The 18613-nt window shown below is 37.3% G+C and overlaps 2 protein-coding genes across 3 annotated transcripts; both read left to right on the forward strand.

Annotated features, from left to right (window-relative positions):
* The first annotated feature begins 663 nt into the window (after positions 1 to 663).
* On the forward strand, positions 664 to 7228 carry LOC107081910 (P2Y purinoceptor 13-like). Its single transcript, XM_015370262.1, has 3 exons — positions 664 to 682; positions 5629 to 5702; positions 5824 to 7228. Exons 2-3 carry the CDS (start codon positions 5660 to 5662, stop codon positions 6840 to 6842), a joined length of 1062 nt encoding a protein of 353 aa, XP_015225748.1. The 5' UTR covers positions 664 to 682; positions 5629 to 5659; the 3' UTR covers positions 6843 to 7228.
* A 1444-nt stretch (positions 7229 to 8672) lies between these two features.
* On the forward strand, positions 8673 to 13000 carry LOC107081928 (P2Y purinoceptor 13-like). Of its 2 annotated transcripts, none has more exons than XM_015370300.1 (4): positions 8673 to 8845; positions 11090 to 11292; positions 11387 to 11776; positions 12076 to 13000. In XM_015370300.1, the coding sequence occupies exons 2-4, from the start codon at positions 11110 to 11112 to the stop codon at positions 12565 to 12567; spliced, it is 1065 nt and encodes a 354-aa protein (XP_015225786.1). In that variant the 5' UTR covers positions 8673 to 8845; positions 11090 to 11109; the 3' UTR covers positions 12568 to 13000. The 2 variants fall into 2 exon arrangements, with proteins under 2 accessions (XP_015225786.1, XP_015225787.1); XM_015370301.1 differs by lacking the exon at positions 8673 to 8845 and adding an exon at positions 8858 to 9175.
* The last annotated feature ends 5613 nt before the right edge of the window (positions 13001 to 18613 follow it).

The raw sequence follows: 18613 nt of genomic DNA on the forward strand, positions 1-18613 counted from the left end.
GGCCACTGCATATCTAAATGTAGTGAATGAACTATTTACCGCACCTTGACATACATATTACATATTTATATATTTGGGAAAAAAATAAAACCATTACTTATATACTACTGTTTTCAGTGGAATCCATAATTTCATTCTTTAGCACTCTAGATGTTCTGTGGATGAAATAATTTGAATATATACAGTATATAAAAAAGATTTTTCTTTTTTTTTTTTTCACTTTTCCGAGAAGCAAATTAGGCCTTAACAATACAATTCCATGCTACTGTATGGAGAATAACATTCTTTCACTTTGTTAGCATTTTTGTTTATTACAGTAATATATGCTTACATAAATAAAGCTATCATTTGAACCTGGCAGGCTAAATGGCAAAAGGATGTCTATATGTGATCAAAGGAAGTACCTGCACACCTGAAATAAATTATCGTTAATGAGCTCACAGCTTGAGGCTTAGGTGTCTATGTCATCTAGGTGCTATGTGTCTGGTTTGTTTTTGGAGAACCCCATTACGTTTTTGCCTATTTTTGCATACATCCTGAAAAATCACCTATCTTAATACAGCTGCAAGTTCAATGTGTTTGCTAGGAAAATCAGACGTTGTTCTTAAGCACCTACAACACCACATCACTCTCAGACGTTTTCACACTTTAAATGTGTGCTTGAGAAAAGAAATCAACCTCTGTAAGTTTCTACGACAACAAATATCTTTTTCTTATTGTTAGCTTTGATAGATGTGTATCTTTCAGGATGGTCGAGGCTAGTAATAAGGCTAATTTATCTACTATGAAAGAAAATGTATTTCTTGGAAGCTAAACAAGTCTATTTTTTCTTATGAGTTAAAAAAATGTTTCTTTAAGGACATTGTTGGTTTCATTGTAGTAAAACTCATATGTTAGTGCTTTAATATTAGTTTATTGTGAGCATGTGTTTGTGGCCATCTATTTGTTACCGGGTGAGGATAATTTCCCAGAAATTGGCTTCTTTTTGGGAGACTTATAAGTACTTGTGGGCACCAACAACTGGTTTGTTTAAGGAGAAATTCTCTTCTTGGACCGGGGATTAAGTTTAGGACAAGGTTATGAATATACATCAGGTGAGGTTTAGGGTTAGGTATGTGCTGGTAATGGTTAGGGTAAGGGTCCATGTTAGGCAGTAGAAATACGAGTAGAAGTCAATGGCAAGTCACTACAAGGAGGATGAGGGTTATATTGAAAGCAACCCAGTTGTAAAGCTTTTTGGGGCAAGAAAGAAGTTTGTTTTGTGCTTTCCATGGAGACAAACATTGCTCTTCTCTTTGCAGAATTATTTTACTTTGGTTAAGCTGGACTTAGGGGTCAACTACTGCATCTTAAACTATGTATGCTTAAATAGCCTGTTTGGGCTTTTTGTGGAAAACGAGCTTGCTGTGTTTCTAGTCATTGTCATGCTGCTTAACCCAAGTGTAATAAGCATAATATATTCACCAAAGGGTGCCTTAAAGTCACAAAAAGTCCAGTAATTTTCCTTCACGATAAAATAGCAAAGTTTCTGTTTCCAATACAGCAATTTGACCAATTTGTCCAAAAACCTACAAATGCTCAAATTTTGATCAGCATGATGTACCAGTTGTAAATATAGGATGGGCCAATGTGTTCTTTGTGGTTAACAGTGGTTGTAACCTTAGCACAGAAATATGTTCTATTAATCACCGATCTAAATTTCAATATTTAAAAACTAAACCAAGCATATAATATTAGCTCCAAGAAGTAATGAAAAAGTATATTTTTTTTCTCTGTCCTAAGACACTGGGGTGTGTTCACTTGGGGACTGGTGGGGCATCTGGCTGAGGGTGTAGAGCTGAACCCAAGATCCAACAATCTGATGGAGCCTCGTTTCCAGAACCCCGTAATAGGCCTTACCATGGAGGCTTAAAAGCTGATTTATACTCAGAAACCAGGTCGTCTGTGTGTGTGTGTGTCGCAGTGAAATGTTTATTGCAAATGTTCCCCTGCCCCTGCCACAGACACTCTAGTGCACCTCTCCAAAATTGTAGGTGAGCGCAGACAGTGCTCCATACTTGAAGTTGGACCAGCCAAAAGAGCAAGGTGCGCGAGAACGCTGGGACCCTTTTTCCACCTGGATCCCCACTCTTTTTCGCCAAACTTGACCCCACTTCCTCACTGCCTGGGCTATATCTAGACCCACAGCTAGTTCGTGAGTCCCTCTTGCATTGTGGCATGGAATAACATAGCGCAGACCACGCTTCAAAATTGGGTATAAATCAAAAATATCTGCGACAAGCTCAATGTGACACACTGCTGCTGGACTATAACTACCCTTTAAGACTATGATTCCCCTATAGTTGGAACACACCCTCCAGTCCCCCTTTTTAAACAGGGGGACAACCACCACCATCTGACAATCCTGGGGAATTGCCCCCGATATCCACACAATGTTGCAGAATTAACCAACACAGCCCCACAACATCTAAAGCCTTAAGGCACTCAGGGCGAATCTCATCCACATCTGGGGCTTTTTAACCACCTCGGTAATCTCAGCACCAGAGATGGGAGAACCCGACCCAGAGTCCCCAGGCTCACTTCCTTAATGGAAGATGTGCTGGTGGTGGTCATCGAAGTATTCCACCCACCGACACAGGATGTCCCGAGTCAAGGTCAGCAGCACACTACTCCCAGTACAAACAGTGTTGGTTCTGCACTGCTTCCTCCTCCTGAGATGCCGGATAGTGGCCCAGAATTGCTTTTAAGCTGTATGGAAGTATTTCTCCATGGCCTCTCCTAACTCTTCCTACACCCTTGTTTTTGCCTAAGCAGCCAGCCGAGTTGCCCGCTTCTTTGACTGCGAGTACACATCAGCTGTTTCCAGAGTTCCACATGCCAATAAAGCCTGATAGAACTCCTTCTTCAGCTTGACAGCCTCACCACTGGTGTTCACTAGCATGTTTAAGGGTTGCCGCTGTGACATATGCCAACAACCTTTCGGCCACGGCTTCAACTATCCACCTCAACGATAGAGGCCTGGAACATGGTCCACTCACACTCAATGTCCCCCACCTCCCTCTGAACGTATTCAGAGCTCCCGCTCTCTGCCAGAAGTTTGCAGCAAACTCTCACAATACCAGGAGCACTCTCGGCTGGCTAGCTCAAGTGGTCAGTCATCCGACTTGCAAACAGGGATTTGAATCCCTCCTTGGGGGAAAGAGTTGCCAGTTTGGGTCCTTAGGCAAGATGCCTAAGTGTGGGTCACGCTAATGCCTTTGTAAGTCGCTTTGGATAAAAGCATCTACTAAATGCATAAACAGAAACATTTAAATGTTTGGGCTCACCACTAGGTAGTGGTCGGTAGAGAGGTCCACCCCTCTCTTCACCCGAGTGTCCAAGACATCTGGCCATAGGTCAGATGAAACAGCAACAAAATCAATCACTGTACTACGACTCAGGGTGTCCTGGTGTCAAGAGCACATACACCCTTATGCTCGAACATGGTGTTCATTATGGACAATCCATGACGAGCACAGAAGTCCAACAACAGAACACCACTCGAGTTCAGATCAGGTGTGCTATTCCTCCCAACCATGCCACCCCACGTCTCACTGTCATTGCCCATGTGAGTGCTGATGTCCCCCAGAATAACAAGGGAGTCCCCAGGAGGAGCACCCTCCAGTACCCCCTCCAAGGACTCAAAAAGGTGAGTAATCTGAACTGCTGACCAGCCTCTCTCAAGGAGTTTGGTTCCGGAGCCAGAGTTATGTGCAAGGTAAGTCTGACTATCTAAAGCCAGAGACCTCTTAACCTTGCGCACAAGCTCCAGCTCCTTCCCCACCAGAGAGGTGACATTTCACATCCTAAAAGCCAGCTTCTTCTGCCGAGGATCAGAATGCTAAGGTCCTTGTCCTCAACTGGCACTCATTACACAATACACCCGACCCTTTTGGCCCCTCCAAAAGGTGGTGAGCCCATTGAAAGGGGATCAACAGATAACTAATTTAGTTAAATCATCGAAGCTATCAAGGCAATTATTTCTCACCACTAGGTGGGCTATTTAGCACTGTCTAAAGATCCAAACAACAGCACAGATGTGTGACAAGCAACACCATCTCTACCTCTGTCACAGTTACCCCAACCCTCTCACCCAATGCCTTTTTTGGGCATATTTGCAAAAATTAAACACATAGCAAAACAGAATTACCTTTTGGAGGGAAGTGTAATTTAAAGAAGTAATTAGTTCATAACTTTATAATGCTGGTCGCAAGAGAACTTTATTTTTTGCATATACATTTTTTTAAAAGAATAATTTGATCTGCTATACGAGCTTTCCACCATTTGGTTCAATACTATGCTGCGCTTTCCTACACGGTTTGGGGTTAAGCCATGAATGACAGCTGTTTACATGGAAGTATATGCATTCTTGTAAACAAGATACTACACAACAATACAATAACTGCTTGATAAATGTCAGACTATGAGAAATCCCTGTTGAGATTAGAGCTTCTTCTATAGAATTTAGTAGCGAGAAAAGCAAAAATACATCACTTCTAAGTGACGTATTTTGACTATGGAGCTGCGGCGGGTTGTGAAGCTAGCTGCTTGATGCTGATAGGCAAACATACTGAATGTTTTCTGACTGAAAAGTGATCGTTCAGTCAGAACAGTATTTTGTGCTGAGCTTTTGCTGTGGGTTTTGAAGTTTAATATTTCAAAGCTCCTCACAATTATTTTCACCCATTGTGGTGATGTGTTTCAACATTTATTAATAAACTGCATGTCAAGCTCAGACCAATAGGACCCACTATTAAAGGAAGAAAAACAGCTAGATTTCTCAAAATGTTTATTGGGAACTGAACCAAAGTGAATAGCATCAATGTCCAAGGCAGAATTCTCTGCAGGAGGAGACAACATGTTAGTGACCACATCTTTCTGGAGGTGGGTGATAAGGAATGTGTGAGTCACTAACCTGGTCTTATTGTTCAGTCCGAGCCCAGAGGGGGAAGTTGGTTCCAGCCGGTCAACTGCCAACTCAACGCAGAGGTTGCTGCTGAGAATGTCCCAGACACTGATGTTTCTGTGGTTGGAGAAAAGGCAAAGGATTAGACCCAGCAGACAAAACCAGAGGGTGAAGCCAATGCTAATGTTGATGCTCAGTAGTCAGAGCCAGGAGGTCAGAGATACAAAGAGGGGACGACGGAGAATCCAAAACTGAGTCGGTAATAGTTCCAGGTTCGGTACACAGGCAGACAGAGATCTGGCAGGAGTCAGAAGACTAAGTTTAGGAAAACAGATCAGACGGAAATGCAGGCTCAGAGGTCGAGAGGCAGAACACATCAGAAACAGGCAATCAGAATACAGGAATGGTGTAATACTTTTCAGCAAAGGCACTAATAACTGGTCTGACGGTTGGTTAAATAGGGACAAAAAACACACACGTTTGTTTTAATGGCTGAAAGGACAAAAGAGGTAATTTAGCCAAACTTGGTGTTGGCGGTAATAAACCTTAACGGAATACAAAATTATTATTGTTGTTTTTAATGGTTATATGTATTAACATACTAGTAAAAAAAAAAACATTATGACACAGTTAACTGGTAGCTAAACTCTTTTGGGGTTTTATTGTTTTGTTTTTTCTTTCAGTGTAAAGCTGCATGGAATAAATAATCGGACAATGACAGATTATTTGGATACACAAATGAATCCTAACCAACAATGTGAGTACAGTTAGGAGTTGTATGTTTTCACTTGCTTGTTAAAATACAATAATAATCAAATTACCAACAATAATTTTCCATTGAATTTTTTACTTTTTATCTTTGTCTTTATTTTCCTTAGATGCACTGGACCCATCCCTGCATATGTCTCAGAATCAATCGCAGTGTGACAGATTTTTGTACAACCCATACATAGTCCCAAGTCTCTTCTTTCTGATGTTCCCAATAGCCTTGTTGTTGAATGTTGTAGCAGCATGGGTGTCTGTACATCTAAAGTCTACCTCCACTTTTGTGGTATACCTGAAAAATCTAGTAGCTGCTGACATAATTATGACCCTCATGATACCAATCAAAGCTGCAGGGGACTTACCTGACACATGGGAACAATTATCTGGACCAACCTGCCGTTTTTTTGCTGTGATTTTCTACAATGCACAGTACACATGTATCGCTCTGTTGGGATTAATTAGTCTCGAACGTTTCTTTAAGATCATGATGCCGCACAGCAGGCTCTCTGGGCAAAGTCTGACGATGAGCAAAGTGGTATCTGCCACAGTCTGGTTGGTTCTTTTTATAGGTACAGGTTTGCCGAATATCATTCTTACAAACAAAACATTAAACAATACATCAGTTATCACTACATGCATGGTTCTGAAAGGACCAGCAGGAGTAGCATTCCATGAAGCAACATCCCTCCTCATGAATATATTCTTTTGGTTTGTTAGTGTGGTCATCGTAGTTTGCTACATCTGCATCGCAAACAGAGTCATCCAGTCCTACAGGAACTCCGGTAGTAATAACAGCCAGGGAAAGCAGAAAATCAAACTACGTGTTTTTCTTGTCATTATAGTGTTTTTCATCTCATTTGCTCCATACCACATCATTAGGATCCCATACACTTCCCAGCAAGTCAGCTACTCTTCCACAGACTGCTTTCAGACATATGATCATTTACAATTTGCCAAGGAACTGACCCACTGGCTCGCTACCACCAATATCTGCATGGACCCACTGCTCTATGTCTTCCTTTGTCGAGAGTTCAAGGAGAAACTAATGTCAATGACAAAAAAATGGGTTGATATCTTTCAAAGTGACAAAAAAGCCAAAAATCCAAAAGTCTTGACCTCATTAAAGATGTAGTCAAATATGTGTCTGCACCACTGACTTGTTTTACATTGGTCTAAAAGAGAAGGAAATAGGAGCAGCTTATGAAACTTCAGTTTTTGGCTTATTTATTATGAGGAGTTCTGCACTGTTACATACAGTGAATCTTTGATAGGAGGGGGAAAATCTACATTAAAAAAATGCCCATTTTATATGTTCTAATAAACAACCCACAATTTTGAGAGCTTTAAGTCTAGTAACGTGTTTGATGTCCATGCATTCTAGATGTCAAGTGCATGTCAGAGCTATTTTGGACATCATTAGAACTGTAAACACTTTGAATTTAATGTTTGGAGCTGACTACACAGTGTAACTGTACACTAACATAAATGGCATATGGTGTAAGTCAAAATAACCTGTTGATGCACTTGTGGTTGCGATTCCTCTGTTACGTTTGGTTGAAATCACTGGAAAGTTGTTTTAAATTCTGTCAAAATCAACTAAATATATTACAGTTATAATATATACCAATATAACCAGTATATGAATTATATTACATGGTCAAATTATAAAATGCTGATTTAATGAGAAAATTGATCTGATTTCACCAGTCTAAGTTGGGTGAATCTTCATTGGATAAGACAAAGGGTCTGTAGAAGTTATCATGTTATAATATCTCTGTTTCACTGTTTCCTTTTCATAAATTAGCTAGCAGAGATTTTAATTTGCTGTACATAAAGCATCCCTAAGTTGCAACATTCATTTAGCCTGGCTTAGCTGGAGATAAAATCACATGTGCTTCATCACCAGAGGGTTAGAAAAACAATATTAGAGCTTTTTTTAATCTAAAGCATGTTTTCATAAGCCATTGAAACACAAGACAGATTTGCAGTAATGTAATAAGTAATTTACTTCACCTTGAATAGAAATAGTACATTAACTTAAGTATAAATGCAGTTTGTATGTCATATCAGGTTAGTTGTTTGTCATGTTTATGTAATTCTATATTTTACAACATTTTCTTGTTTGAGATTTCAAAGTGAACTGTTTTTTTCTTTTAATACACAATGTTTTTTGCATGGTTTACTGCAAGATGTAACGGTTGTGTGCAATATGACTTCTGCTTTGGCTTCACTGAATTGAAAACTTTTTCTTTTAAAGCTATATATATCATATAAACATGGTGGAAGGAGCATGTTTTACAAACCCAATAAACTCTATAAACCCTATGATGAATCTCCATCTTGATTTTAAGATGTGTTTTGTGGATTTCAAATCACCTTTTAGATGTTAAAACTCAAAATTTGGGTATGTAAAAAAAAAAAGACATATAGATATGGTTCACAGTTCTCTAGGCTTTATATAAGGGGCAACTTTCACTAGAGGAAATGGCCCTAGTGACACTCATCCTATCTCTCACACATGGTCTTTCCTTCAGTCATAATTCCTGGCTCTAATCCAAGAAAATCACACAGGAAGTCATTTTGAGAAATTCTCAGAAAGAACGTCTTGTATTTCCAACACATCAGGAAACTTAGATCTGAAAGCTAAACTTGATTTGAATACTGGGCAATAACAGGTATGTACAGCATTTGTCACTAGTGATAGGAGATTTAAAAAATTAGATTGCAAAACAAAATCATTTAAAATTATTAAACATTTGGCTATGTGAATTAGTTTATCTGTTCTGGTCTTAAGAAAACAAGGAAATGTGTTTGAGACAGTTTAAATGTTATTCTGCTGCTGAGGACTTTTTTTAGTCTAACATGAGCATACACTGTGGTTAATGGGAGGTGCAACTTTGTGCAGGAGGTCTCAACCCTTTAGTCTGAAAAAATTTTCATGTCTTTGGCATCCGACGTACAGCAGCTAAGGAGACTGAGAGAGGCAAAGGGACTGGCACGAAGTAGAACAAGCCTCTCAGCAGACAATTGGAACAGGAAGCAAGGAAGGAAAGGGGCTTTCACCCGGAGGAAGACTAGCTAACTCATTGGGACTGTGACAAGACAGCCCCACAATAACTCCAGAGTCCAACCATTGTAAGACTACCGCACACAAACACACACACACACAGTCACACACTGTTAAAGGCAGAAAAACAGAAGGGAAACGTTAAGAAAGACAGGCAGGCTCGTTCCATATGTCAGAGAGTATTTTTTTCTGATAAAAACAGCACACATCAGAGTTTATTATAGGTTTTCATACTTTTATTTTTTAGCTTTCTTTTTTCTTTTGTTTCAGCATTCTTGCATTTCTAATTTGGGGTGAAAGATAAAAGAGAATTAGAAATTTCACTTCACTTTTTTGGTCAAATCCTGTACTTCTTACTGCTCTCGTTATTATTTTGTTGTCTGCTGACAAAACAAAAGGTAAGACTTTTCTGACTTAAGTTAATTCAACTGAAATCTCAGATTCAAGAACTGTGTTGCAAAGAACAAGCGCAAGTTTAGACTAACAAATGTTTGAAAACAGGATAGAAAGGTGGTCACTACACTCACATTTGGCTTTAAAAATGCTCTCTGTGCATCACGGAAGTACTGGTTTAAAAGCCACGCACTGTATGCTTTATATGTATCTTAAAAATAATTAATGCATAAATATCAAATTATAAACTTTTAACAATTTAAAGATAGAATGAATGAGAATTCCTTGCAGTTTAAAAGAAAAAAAAGTGCTTTGTTAACATTAATTTCTGTTAATTCTGTAAAAAGAACTGCTTTTTTTATTCAGAAAATGCTGTTGTGACTTAATATTCTTCTTCTTTTAAAATGATAGATTCATATGGAGAATGTCTTTTTCTTTTTAGTTTTTGCCATCTTGCATCTGTTCAAAGGGATTATAACAATTGATCTATTAAGTAAATGTCTCATAAAATTATTGTATTTGTCCTTTTGAGCGGGTAAGTAATTTTTTCTGCCAATTACTAGCTGACCCTTACATAACATCATTATAGACAACACTTGAACTAAGGTAATGTAAGTTATTTCTTTTTTTATTTCAAGGACCAAAATCTGATTTAATTGGTAGATCATGTTACTTGACTGCTCAAATCAAGTGCAAATACAATTACACTTCAAGAAAATGTTAGTTCTCTACTTTGAGAATAGCGGCATGTTGTTGCATGTTGTTCTTATAGCAATAAGCAATTCACACATTTTACCACACTGATAAAAAACAGCTAGAACATAGAACTCCAAAAAATGTTTTCTACTTTCACTCAAAGTTGCTCTATTTCAAAAAATGCTACAAAGTCATCCTGGGGTCCAAGTCATTTCACCCCTCTACCATTTTGTACTTTTGTAATTATTGTCATTTCATTCGTGGATGTCATGTGCAAAATGTGACCCCCACTGATGGCTGGCGATTACTTCTGATCTTTTACTTTGTATCTACCAGGGAATGTGTTGTCGGAAAGGACAACAAATTTGTTAACGTAGTCTGCTGTGTCCAAACGTCCGCCCTGACCCCTATGTAGAGCACTATATAGGGGTTACGCCACTTTATATGGGTGTATGGTGGATGAAAAAGTAGTGGACTCAAAATTTCCCACATTGGACCTTGAAAAGTAGTGATCATCAGTGATCATTTGGCAAGTAGATATATCTCAGATTGCATTTATACCAGAAAGCATCACCTGATTTGTTTTGAGGATGAGAGAGAAAAAATGAACACTTGGGATTGCAATTCATTCAGCGGGGAACCAGAGTCACGTGATCAATGGGAAGCGATCATCTGAGTGATCATCTGTCTTAACAGTTAACTGAGTTCATTATAAAGTCCACTATATGGTCCCCACTCTATATAGTAATTGGGGGGTTTGGTCGGACATTCATACACAGCCTTTGTCTATACTTTGCATGCAGTCTACAACTAGGAATGTGGTAATGTGATCAATATTTAATTTTAGCAACATTACTGCAGATTGCTTAGGATTCCACAAAATGTTCAAGACTTTCTTACACAATATATAATTTGTATAGACACTATTAAAAATAACATAAACCAAAACATCATGGTTTAAGTAATTACATATGGGGTTGTTTAAAAAGTTAAAGCTGGCGGTAGGACCAGATGAAACTGGATCAATGCTAAATGGGAAAAAATGGAGAAGTGGCAAACTGACCACATACCACCGTTAGTCTCAAATGCAAGGTTAACTAGTACATAAAATAATTCCCAGAAATAAGGAGTGCTTGCTTATTCTATAAGTGTATCCGATATTGAAATGGGGTTCTTATCATCACTTAAAAACATCCTTAGAAATGTGTTTATATTTTTTAAAGGTCCCACGGAGAACCTGAAGATGAACAGCACGATATTGAACACATCCTTTAAGTGTATTAGAGATACAAGTGTGACATCAGTGGTTTTCCCGGGTCTCTACAGTATCCTTTGTGTAGTTGCCCTGGTACTGAACTCCCTGGCTGCAGTGATCTTCTTCAGCATACCCAGCACCACAACATTTGTGGTCTTTTTAAAAAATGTGGTAAGCTCTTACTTTAGACCATAAATCACTATCAACGAAGACTGAATGGAAACGATGATAACTGAAAACCTTACATCTCGTGCCTTACCAACAGGTGGTTGCTGACTTGCTGATGACTCTCACCATCCCGATAAGAATCTTGAGTGATGCAGGGGTTGGTTTTTGGCAGCTACGTGCGTTCTATTGCAGATACTCTGCTGTGCTCTTCTACATTACCATGTATATCAGCATTCTGTTGCTCGGCCTCATCAGCTTGGACCGCTACTTGAAGATCGTAAAGCCTTTCGGAAGATGTGCTCTGCAGAAGGTTCGGGTCGGCCAAATGCTGAGTGCAGCTATATGGGTCGTAATGTTATCTCTTGCACTCCCCAACATCATTCTCAGCAACAAGCCCCCTAAAATCTCGGGAGGGAAACTCAAGTGCTCCTCCATGAAGAGCAAAGAGGGCCTATTGTGGCATGAGGGATTCAACTATTTCTGTCAGGTAACCATTATATAAACAATTGTTATTTTAAATATAACATTTTTAAGGGTATAAAACTGTGGATTACATCCATATTTGTGCAGGGACTTTTTAAAAGACTTTCAACTTGGTGCATAGGTGGGGTATTAACCATCCCATCTTTAACAAAGAACATCCACATTTTTTTTCCAAAAAAAAAGAATTAAAACTGCATAGCCTGAGAACTACTTTTTGTAACAGTTGAATCACAATAACTCTATTATACAAATGTGACTACAAATTATTTCTTTTGCTTCATAACTCTTTTATGTGTATTTTAGGTCATATTTTGGGGCACGCTTGCCTTGATGGTGTTTTGCTACACGTTCATCAGCAAGAAGGTCTATGAGTCATACAAAGCCTCAAGGAGCAAGTCTCAGGTTGCAAATCGAAGAACCAAAGCGAAGGTTTTCGTGGTAGTGGGTGTGTTTTTTATTTGCTTTGCCCCTTATCATTTTGCACGGGTCCCATATACACTAACTCAAACCCGCAGCACCACTCATTGCCGGGCAGAGAACGCGCTCTACATTGCCAAGGAAACCACACTGTGGCTGTCAACAACTAATATATGTCTTGACCCACTTATTTACATCTTCCTGTGTCGGGTGTTTAGAAGAAAGCTGAAGACCACATTATGCAAAGCTACCAAAGATTCGCCCAAAGTGACATCAACACAACTGGAGATGTCACAAATGGTCCACACCACCCGACAGTCACACAATGACACCTCCCATGCCAGACAATGTACACCAGAGTCAAGTTTTGCCTGTTAATCTCCTTCAAACCTGAAAGACTCTTTGTCATCCTTGTACAGTATGTAGCAGTTTTCAGTATGCAGTTTGGACAAACTATAAAAATGGGCAGACTTTTGTTGGACACGAAAATATGTAACTGCTTTCTGTGCACATCAGGCCTGTTTGTTTTGTGAACCAAGCACAAAATGTTTGCCTAGTCATAGAGCACATTTCCTTAACTGAACTTACACTGTCAAAATTCAGCTTCCTGTGGTTTAATCTCTCTGAAACTGCACTTTTTCTTTATTGGGATGCAAACATGTTGACAGAATAAACTTTAAAACTATATATCAAGAAGAAGCTAAATAACAAATTTTTTTTAGAATAACCTGATTACAAATATCATTATATATAAATAGTAAATCACTACTATTTTGCATTAAATAGCTATGCGTTAGTTGAATAGTTGTCATTTTACCCCTAGGAGTTAATTAAAATCAAAAATACTTTATTAACCCCAAATGGAAATAAATAATGTGAATAATAACAGATATATTAACTCAAAACAAAACTCCTGTTGAGTTATATTTGCTGTGCGTCTAAATCTAGCTATCAGCTTCAAGATTTTGGACTTTAATTCAGCATTGGTTATTATTATAAAGTAGTTTAAAAAAGGCAAATAAGAAAATGGGTTAGATCACCAGTTGTAATTAGGTGATAGCAGAACATATATATATGAAAAGAATGCACTAGCAGGCTTACAAGGTTACAATGAACATACCAAGATCTTGGTAAATCATAAAATCATGGTACTTCAGCAGGTTTCCCCAAAAAGCGCTAATGATATCCTTCTCTGTTTACTTTTCGTTGGTCAGTCACTGAGTTTTTGCTGTGTACACCCTTAATTATGGTAAATGCTCTAGACACAGAAAAATACACATTCTGATTAGTATATTATATTAATCAGTGACCATACATTTTGATTTATATACTTTTTTTTGGCTAAAGTACTTTGCATAATTTAGAGTAAAAAGCTTGGATGAGTTTTGACCAGCTTTAAATAATAGTTGTCTTTATTAACTACCAGAAATGTCTTGAAAGGATTATCAAATAACTTATCAGTTTGTAAACTTATCTTAAAGGTATTGTGGAGGATTTTTGTGAATTTTTTAAAAGACTGGCCCTCTTAAAAAAAAAAATTTATATGCTCAACCCTGTACCCGCTCCCAAGAGGGAACGCCTATTAAATGCGTTTGAGACGATGCACACGCCCATTTCTCCTTGTGTACGCTCTGTTTAAAAGTTGTTGTTCTCATAGCTCATACAAGCTCATACAAGCTTACCCCTAAATCCTTCAATCACTATATAGAGCGGGGACTATATAGTGGACTTTATAGCAAACTCAGTTAAATAATTGTTTGGACAGATGATCACTGCTTTTTGCTCCCTGTTGGTCACGTAACTCCTCCTCCTCTGCGAGGTGCCTACGCCATCTTTGTTATTAGTCACCTCTGTCTGATAGCGAGAGCCTATGGCGACTGCAGGCCACTGTGACAGTAAATCCCATAATGCTTTGCAAGGAGAGCTTTCAGCGCAAAGCATTCTGGGATATATCTGCCTCTTCCGAGGCTTTTCTTCTCATACACTTTTTAGATGCATTTTCTCTTACAACCATCTGCCATTTTCAAAAAAGTGCAGTGAGAAAGGTGAGCTTCACTGACTGGCTGACACCTTAGCTCACCACACATATATGCCTGAATGTGCGCATGCGCAGAAAAAGATAGGTAACTTGGGACTAGCACGTAGGATGGCCTTAAGTAAACATATCACCAGAATGATTGACAATTAGGAGGACCACTTACTTGATAATCCACCCAAAAAATAAAAGATCGTCCAATATACTTTTAAAAGAAAAAGTGCAAAAATAAACTAGTTAACTAACATGAAACTTTAATTAGCCCAATTCAAAAAACTGTTATCGATAATGGAATAGAGAAACAATTAAACAAATACATCTCAAACATTTGTAAAAGTGCCGAGAGTAAGCAAATGTGATTCTATCTCTAGTGTGAAAGAAACTTATTATGTTTTGTGACAATTTATACCAAAAATTGTTTTTGCAAAAGTTTGTCATTAAAGATAAGCTCTTCTTCAAAACTGGGTTAAACTATTAATATGTAACAGCACATTTATTGAGAGATTGAACATCGATGATGAAATGGTATTTGCAGTTCCGCTCTTAAGAGTATTTTTGCATAAGCTGAGTTTCTGATTATTTTTGTGTATTTCCTATTTGTACATTGTTTAGCTTTACATCTATGGATTATTAACTTTTTATAACTTTTTAATTAAATTTGTTGTGGGAAAAAGCAATAACTAAAATTGGACAACCCAAATTGAATGTTCTTGTTTTATTTTTCAAAATAAGATGGGATGTTTTTAGAAATGCGGGTGGATGACATAACAATTGGGGTAGTGATATGAATTACATTATGTAAAGTAAGTCAGTAAAGAATAGACTAGCAATGATTGAAGTAGATATTTGATGGAAGAAATGTCTAGATAAGCACATTTGTGGGTTACCTGTAAAGAGTATTAAAAAAGGACAAAATTAGATACAACAATGATGGAAATCAAAATGTAAGGCTGCTACATCTTTTCATGACAATAACTAGCAACATAACTATTTTTTTAAGATGGATATTTGTGGAAATTACTAGAAACTAGGGCTTCACAGTATATTACCAACTTATTGCCATTGTAATTCAAGTTTGAGCAAAGTTCAAAAGTCTTGCAAATGAGCACAGATATAAGGGCAGAAATTCACCCTTTTGTTACATTTTCTGTAAACATTTAAATTAATTCCATTTAGTTATGCAGCATTAAGTTGCTTGTCAAATTAATAATGTATATAAAATGTCAATCATTTGTACTTTGTAATTTGCCATATTTATTCCTTACTAAAAGGATGTTGGATGCATTAAGTACCCAGTAAGTAAAAAGGAGTGTGGATATTCTACATTTATCTGAAATTATATCATGATAGATATCATGATATAATTTGTCTAGAATACCTCAAATGTATAAATGCCCATTATTCTGCAGCCTTATAAAACAAATCAATACCTTGAATTAAAAAATGAAAATAAAGGAGTTATTGTAGAAGAGGAATTAGCCATAATATAACTTTTAATACAGAATCATTTCCAAAAAGGTAATCAGGATCCTATGCTTAAAGGCTTTTGAAATTACTCTGTAAATACTTTGTATTTCTATGCTTGGTCATGTGATGCTCCAAAAATCTGGCCCCACCTCCATGATGACTGCTGGAAGGTTTCCTGCACCTAATTATAGTGAAATGACAAAGCAAGCCCTAAAAATGGGTTGATATAATTAATATCTATTGAAAAAAGATGTGTCTTTCTGAATAAGGGAGCATTATTGTTATAAAGAGCTACAACTCCATATTAATTTTAGATTGTTTTGCTCCTCTGGTTCCTCAAAGCAACAAATCTGGACAGTTATCTGGTGCCAAATGCTGCAAAATAAAATGCATATTTGACTTTACCATATAGATTACGCCATCAATGTCTGATTAAACTATGAATAAAAAAAATGCATTTTGCAAAATTGCATTTTTTTTTTTTATTCATAGTTTAATCAGACATTGATGGCTAATGCTAACATTAAACTGACTTTATCCAACTCTGCCACAACCAAGAAATTTGGTTTTAAAACGTTCAAAAAGCTAGTTCTTCAGGATTAATGTCACCTGCTCCATGATTTATTATTAAGTGTGCATGGAAGTATGATTAATGCAATAGTAAAATATAATCTCTCTCCAGCCCACCCTCTGTCACTTATGACAGAAACTGATAATTGGGCAGGAAATAAATGAGCTCCTCTGTGGCCAGAGCAGCGACAGCAGCTACCGGAAGCTGGGTTAGTCATGTAAGCATACCTTACCATAGCTCTAACAGATAATACTCTTTTAGTGAACAGGGAAAAATATTTAATGATATTCACAGAAATATAAGAATGCAGAGTCTTTCCTGTGTGTATGTAAAGAATAAGGACAGTAAGAAAATTAAGAGGAAAACATTTTCGTGGAGAATGGTTAAAGGGGCAGAGATTCTAACTGTTGATGGTGACACAGTATAAATGTTAAAACAGACCAGTGGCGTTCTACTTATAACAGAGAAGCAAATTCAAAAGTTTCAACATATTTCATGCCAAAACGCTCAAGAAGAATGGCTGAATAAACGACGGCGTAAAAGACCCTGATAAACACGCTAAAAAGAAAATAAAGAAAACTTTATAAAATATCCTTAACCCCCTTCGATATTAAAACAACAACAAATTTTTTCTAATACGTATCTCGACTAATGACGTAGTTGGCTATCGAACCAGCCACAGAGGAAGTCTGTGGGGAAGATCTTGAAACTAATGTTGCATTTGCACTCCCCACAAAACAAACTTGTCGTCTGTGTTTAGGTATGTGCTTAAAAGAATGAGACTTGAAAAAAAAAATGTTTTTACAAATGCACCATAACAAATATAACATATGTTAAAATAACAATGAAAGAAAAGCTCTAATTTGATCAATATCAATTAAGAAACATTGATCAACCTTAATAATAAGTAAGATTGAAGTATGGTTTGGGAAAATGTAAATGCAGCATGTCATTCACAGATTATTTTCAACTGATTTCCCTTCGATGACAATGGCTTCCCTGTACTCCTATAGCTTTCACAGACATCAGACCTTAAATCATCTTTCTGCTCTGAGTACCAGAGCTCTGGAGATATTCAGCTGCTTGTGCAGAACTTCTGTTCATTCAAACCTATATAATCTGTTTTAATCTAGAACAAACCTAGACCAAGTAAGTATTTCCTTATGTTTTTCGATCAAAACAGTGAGCAAAAGAAGAAAATTGACCTATTTTCTCTGATTAGTTATATGCATCATTTAGGTCACAAAAGGCCACCCTACCATTTTTTTTTCCCTCTAATACAGATGGTGCAACAGCAATACTCTCAAGTGAAATATTCTAAACATTTTTATATATATTAACATTTACTTGACAACAAAACACTGTGGTTAATTAAGCACATCAATGTACTGACATTAAAGATGATAAGTACAGAATTCATGCTCTTTTCAGTACTACATTTTGTGTTATATGGGGTAAAGAGAAATTATTTCTCTGTGCAAGTCATATAGGAGTATTCAGTGAAGAATTATTCATAGATAACTATTTAAATAAAAATGTATTAAATAATCAATCAATGTAGATATTACTTGTAAATATATTTTTTGGCAGAATGATTATTGATGAAAGTAACTAATGACAATGGAAATTATGTTCACCCCAGAACTCAAACCTGAAAGAATTGTATAAAACAATACATTTTATCTAGGAAGATGTTTCAATATATGCATCTATTTTTTAACAAAGGCTGTAGGAAAGGATATTTCGTCTTTATTTAGAAAACATGGACGTTTTGCTCTTTAATTTTCTTGTTGGAACAGGGTAGATTGACCCTGAGGTTCTGGTACCCGTCCACAATCATCCAACCCTCAGTGTACATTGGTTATTGCCTGGGCGCCCTTATAAAGATTTTCTGGCTACGCCTCTGAACACCAATCGCCCGCCCAGCAGGGCAATGCATATACAAACAACTATGTACACGCATGCACAACTTTCAACAACAACGTTGTATCAGAGCTATGTTTACGTTCGCGTAGCCATCAATATGGCTGCCACGTCCCACAATGCAACGTGGATCCCGAGCCCTATTTACGTCACCAGTCATTACACTGTCTTGGTCTAGTTTTGTTTTATAATAACATTCCTGACAACAGCTTTGATATTCATAAAGTTGCAAAGAGCACTGCAATTTAAATAGAACTCGAAACATACTCGTGTAAATAAAAAATCTAAGGAATGAAAAATAGATTGGGGTCGTCTAGATCTCAGAACTGATCCAGAATAATCTAACAAAAATCCATAAAACCTTGCTGCAGTGCCAGGATGGTAAACACACACTGACTCTCCTGCTTAAAAATGAAAAAAAAGAGGAA

The sequence above is a fragment of the Cyprinodon variegatus genome, unplaced genomic scaffold, assembly GCF_000732505.1.
Source record: "Cyprinodon variegatus isolate N-32 unplaced genomic scaffold, C_variegatus-1.0 Scaffold44, whole genome shotgun sequence".
Taxonomy (NCBI): Eukaryota; Metazoa; Chordata; class Actinopteri; order Cyprinodontiformes; family Cyprinodontidae; genus Cyprinodon; species Cyprinodon variegatus.

Excerpts from the sequence above, each read along its gene's own strand:
- LOC107081910 (XM_015370262.1), top strand. The coding sequence starts at position 5,660 with ATGACAGATTATTTGGATACACAAATGAATCCTAACCAACAAT. Across the intron at positions 5,703-5,823 it reads AATGAATCCTAACCAACAAT|ATGCACTGGACCCATCCCTG; the intron begins GTGAGTACAGTT and ends TATTTTCCTTAG.
- LOC107081928 (XM_015370300.1), top strand. The coding sequence starts at position 11,110 with ATGAACAGCACGATATTGAACACATCCTTTAAGTGTATTAGAGATACA. Across the intron at positions 11,293-11,386 it reads TGGTCTTTTTAAAAAATGTG|GTGGTTGCTGACTTGCTGAT; the intron begins GTAAGCTCTTAC and ends CCTTACCAACAG. Across the intron at positions 11,777-12,075 it reads GATTCAACTATTTCTGTCAG|GTCATATTTTGGGGCACGCT; the intron begins GTAACCATTATA and ends TGTGTATTTTAG.